The 4,787-nt window shown below is 55.4% G+C and overlaps 1 protein-coding gene across 2 annotated transcripts in view; it reads left to right on the top strand.

Moving 5' to 3' along the window:
- Positions 1 to 4,787, top strand: part of DPP6 (dipeptidyl peptidase like 6) — an 800,631-nt gene that overhangs the window by 791,133 nt on the left and 4,711 nt on the right. For both annotated transcript variants that reach the window (XM_007457181.1, XM_007457180.1), the window contains exons 21-22: positions 357 to 411; positions 4,165 to 4,276. In XM_007457181.1, the coding sequence (XP_007457243.1) occupies positions 357 to 411; positions 4,165 to 4,276 (167 nt within the window). The remainder of the gene's footprint in view (positions 1 to 356; positions 412 to 4,164; positions 4,277 to 4,787) is intronic.

Below are 4,787 nucleotides of genomic sequence, written 5' to 3'. Positions count from 1 at the left end.
GCTGATCCCGGAGGACCCTCCCAGAGCCTGGTGGCTGGGAGTCACGACGTGGTCCAAGTGAGGGAGACGGGGACCCAGGCGGGCCTGTGAGTCTCCAGAACAGCCTCTGCTGCTGCGCGTTCCTGGTTCTCAACCAGCAAGCTTTACACGCCTGGCCGCCCCACAGTGATGGCAGGGGCGTTTTGCGTTTTCCGTAAAGTAAAAGCAATGACCAGTGATATTAGAATTCCAATATTTCCTTTGATTAAAGTAGGGGTTTTCATCCTTGAAATGGTTGGAGAACACGGCTCTAGACCCCAGGGTTGCACGACTCAGCCGTGGCGCGCACTAACCCCCCTGTCTCCTTGATCTTGCAGGATGATGCTGAAGGAGCAGTACATTGACAAGACACGCGTGGCCGTGTTTGGGAAGGTGAGGTTGCTGTGGCCCCTCTTTGCACGCCCCCTGCTCAGACCCTGACCTGCACCACCCCCAGGCCTGACCCTGATTCACTAGGAACATCTCTGCTCCAGCCGCCTGCGAGCCTTTTTTTTTTTTTTTTTTAAACATCTTTATTGGAGTATAATTGCTTTACAATGGTGTGTTAGTCTCTGCTGTATAACAACGTGAATCAGCTATACATATACATATATCCCCATATCCCCTCCCTCTTGCGTCTCCCTCCCTCTCCCCCTCCCTATCCCACCCCTCTAGGTGGTCACAAAGCACCAAGCTGATCTCCCTGTGCTATGCGGCTGCTTCTCACTAGCTAGCTACCTTACGTTTGGTAGCGTATATATGTCCATGCCGCTCTCTCGCTTTGTCACAGCTCACCCTTTCCCCTCCCCATATCCTCAAGTCCATTCTCTACATCTGCGTCTTTATTCCTGTCCTGCCCCTAGGTTCTTCAGAACCATTTTTTTTTTAAAGATTCCATATATATGTGTGAGCATACGGTATTTGTTTTTCTCTTTCTGACTTACTTCACTCTGTATGACAGACTCTGGGTCCGTCCACCTCACTACAAATAACTCAAGATGTTCAGTGATTCCAGCACAGGGAGCCCTCATCTGAGCAGCTCATGTATCAATGTTTCTTTTCACACTATCTGGAAGGAAAGATAAAAAGAAGCCAGATCCTTGTGGGAGTGCTCTCTGAGGCTCCTAATTACTTTTCAGACAGGCCTGCCATGGCTCTAGGGGTGGTACCCCAGGAAAGAAGGGGAGACAGGAGTCTTTATTTCTCTATGTCTTTCTGTGCAGTAGCCACGTTAATTTAGCAGGTTCACTTACCTGGTAGGGAGGAGGTGGGGAGGTTCGTGCACTGAACTGTCAAACCAGAGAAGCTTCCACGGGGTGGCCCACGTCCGAGGTCCGTAGCCAGGTGTGGTGGGGTCGTGGCTTGGAGTTGGGTCCCTGGAGGACCACCTCCTATCGCCTTGGCCCCCCCCCCCGCTCCCCCCCTGCCCCCCCCCCCCCCCCCGTTGTGAGGTGGCCTGGACCCGCGGGCTCTTGGTCTCAAGGCAGGAGCACAGAGAGATAGACACAGACCCATCTTCCCTCTGAGGGAACAGGTCCTGCAGAGGGGCCTTGCAGTGACCCCATGGCAGGTGGAGGTTTGAACAGGTAACCGGAGAGATACCTGTTACGTCATCACCTCTGAGCCCAAGGTTTCGAGGGAGCCGTGTGCATCTGAGACGAGGGATCGCCCTGTGGAGGTCCCAGCACGCGTGCTGTGTATCCCACACCCGCCCGGGAGGTGCAGCAGCAAAGGGAGGGCCCAGGGGACGGATCAGAGCCTGGACGCCGAGTCCTAGGGCTCATTCTGTGCTGGCGGAGGCCACTCCCAGCCTGCGAAGCTCAGAGCCAGTTGGATCACTTACAGCATAACTTGGGGCGTCAGCTCTTACCTCCCATCCCCATGGGAAAGTTACTGCCCCACAGACTGACCACGGCTCAGGGCAGGGCGCCCAGGCCCAGGTCAGCCTCTGTCCAGTCTCGGCTCTTCCCAAAACACACCCTCTGCTCCTGGGAGCTTGGCCTCCCTCCTCTGGCTGCTTTCCACGTGGGCACCTGAGCATGGCCCCTGCGCCTGGACCTTTCAAAGGTCACTGTGGACGCAGACGCAGGAGTCAGGGAGCCGTGAAGAGGCTTTCTGGACAAGTGGGAGATTCAGCTGCCTGGGCGTCGTGTGCTGTGTGGACGGGGGCCCACACGTCCTTCAGAACGCAGCCCACACCCCCATCCCTGAGACAGGCCGAGGATGTGTGTGGTGCTGTTTGCTGGTCACCACCCTTATCCACTCTGCCTGATGGGTCCCCGCCTCTTTGAATGGCGCCTCACATACAGGGTTGTGGACTCTGTGATTGCATCCCCTCCAAGGCAATAAGCCATTGATTCCTTTAGCTGACGGGCATTCGGCAGTTTCAGGTTCACAGCACGCTTGAGAGAATTCCCCCTGCTCCCCCCAGCATGCACGGGCTCCCCCACTATCAAACCCCACCATCTGGTACCTTTGTTACGGTTGACAAACCTGCACTGTCACATCATCACCCAGAACCCAGAGTTTACATCAGGGATCCCTCTTGAGGTTGTACCTTCTGTGGCTTTGGACAAATGTGTGATGGCGTGTCTCCATCATCACGAGGTCGTGCAGAGCAGGCTCTCCCCTCCCCCAGCAGCCACTTCTTTTTACCGTCTCCACAGCTGTGCCTTTTCCAGAGTGTCACAGAGTCAGAATCGCATAGTGTGGAGCCTTCTCAGATGGCTTCTCTCACTTAGCATTTAAGGTTCCTCCAGATCTTCCCATAGCGTCATAGCTCATCTCTTTTTAGCACCAGATAATCCACTGCCTGGATGCACCACAGTTCATCCACTTGCCTACTGAAGGGCATCTTGGTTGCTTCCAAGTTTCGACAATTACGAACAAAGCTGCTCTGGTCATCCATGTGCAGGTTTTTGTGTGGATATAAGTTTTCAGCTTCTTAGAGTAAATACCAAGGAGTGCAGTCACGGGATCATATGGTGAGGGGACGTTTAGTTTTGTAAGAAACCACCGAACTGTCTCCATAGTGTTTGTACCACATTGCATTCCCACCAGCAACGAATGAGAGTTCCTGTTGCTCTGCATCCTCACCAGCATTTGATGTTGTCAGTCAACACATTTTAAAAAACAAACTGCAGAATGACTGGTAAGGCTTGGAGATTCCATTGACCATGAATATTATTTGCCAGAAACCAAAAAGACTGTTATTGTCTTTAAGATATTCCTGTTCTACTGAAGGAGCACTATTATAATGTAACAAACTTAAATATATTGATCAAAAACAGTTAATTCTATAGGGAGTTTGGCATGGCATGGACACGACAGTCTCCATCAGGTATGTGGGTTCTACACACGCCACCCTCTCACCTCAGCACACGCACTCACACTCACCCACACCTTTGACAGTCTCCGTGCCACACCCTGGTTCTCTGGGCCTTTGCTCCTCTCCTTGCCCACCTTTGCTCAGCAAGACGTCACATCTGTGCCCCCTTCCCTTTGGGTCTTGCAGGAAACAGGTGCATCTGGACCAGCCAGCACCCACGGCAGATACGGTGTAATGCTTTGCTCTCTCTGGAAGGCTCACGTTGAAATTGGGGTCTTTCATGTCAGCCCCAAATAAGGGCAGTACAGGAAATGAAGGACTGACCCACGTACACGACATGTGCGGACGTCTGTCCCGGGCAGACCCCTGAGCTGAGCATCCTGGCGACCAGTGCTGGAGCCCTTTGACATTGGCTCCTCATGGGCCCGCCCTCAGAATCACAGAAAGCGGGTTGGCTCTGCCTGTAGGCAAGGGAGAGGCAGCAGGGAGCACTGCGTCAGAACGCTGGACAGCCGTCCCACACCACACGCCTCACTCCAGTCCCCAGTCACCCTCCACAGTCACCGCCATGTTTCATCCTCGTGTCACTTGAACACGAGGCCCAGGAGGGGTATACTTGCCTCACGATATATTTAGCTGGAAAGGCATTTGCTTTCATCTTTTTACCTCCCTTATAATTTTTCAACGTTAAATTTTTTTTAGAAAAACGAACTAGGTGACAGTGGTTGCTTGAGCCACTGACCTCATTGTCTGAGGCTGTTTTCATGGGTGAGTTACTGACTTTGCCCCTGCCCTTCTCTCTGCCTTCTCGTTCCCAGGATTACGGTGGGTACCTGAGCACTTACATCCTCCCAGCGAAGGGCGAGAATCAAGGCCCGGTTTTCACCTGTGGCTCTGCGCTCTCCCCGATAACAGACTTCAAGCTCTACGGTAGGGGCCCCGACGGGAGGGGCGCTGGTCCCACCCAGCCCCCGCCCCCAGGCCTCCCTCCCTCGGTGCCCAGTCCGATAACCCACAGGGTGGCGGGGCCCGCGGTGGAACCTCACAGACAGGGCCTGGGGGAGCGGGGAGAGGGGTTCACGCCACTTGCTCGGAAAGTGGTCAACCCACCGCTGCCCCTCAGTCGCGTTCCCGACACACATGAGGCCAGGAGCCAGAACACGCCCAGCGCCTGTGCTTGTGCTTGCAGTGATGGGAATGGCGCGAGCAGAAGGGAAGGGGACTCCGGGCCGCCCTCGCTCCTCCTCTCTGACCCCGGAGTGCGGCGGGGGCCCTGCGCCGGGTCTCTGTCCGGCGCGGGGTGTCTTGGGGCTCTGGGGGCGGGTGAAGGGCTGGGGGAGCTGCTGCCCAGGGGCCTGGGTGGCTCTGCCCCGCCCTCCGCCCCGGCACCTGCCAGCTCCTTTCTGCGACCGGACTCCCAGTGTGGCGGGCAGACCCCGCC

The sequence above is a fragment of the Lipotes vexillifer genome, unplaced genomic scaffold (assembly GCF_000442215.2).
Source record: "Lipotes vexillifer unplaced genomic scaffold, Lipotes_vexillifer_v1.1 scaffold944, whole genome shotgun sequence".
Taxonomy (NCBI): Eukaryota; Metazoa; Chordata; class Mammalia; order Artiodactyla; family Lipotidae; genus Lipotes; species Lipotes vexillifer.
The sequence above is the reverse complement of the archived record's forward strand: the minus strand, read 5'-3'. Positions and strand labels throughout refer to the sequence as shown.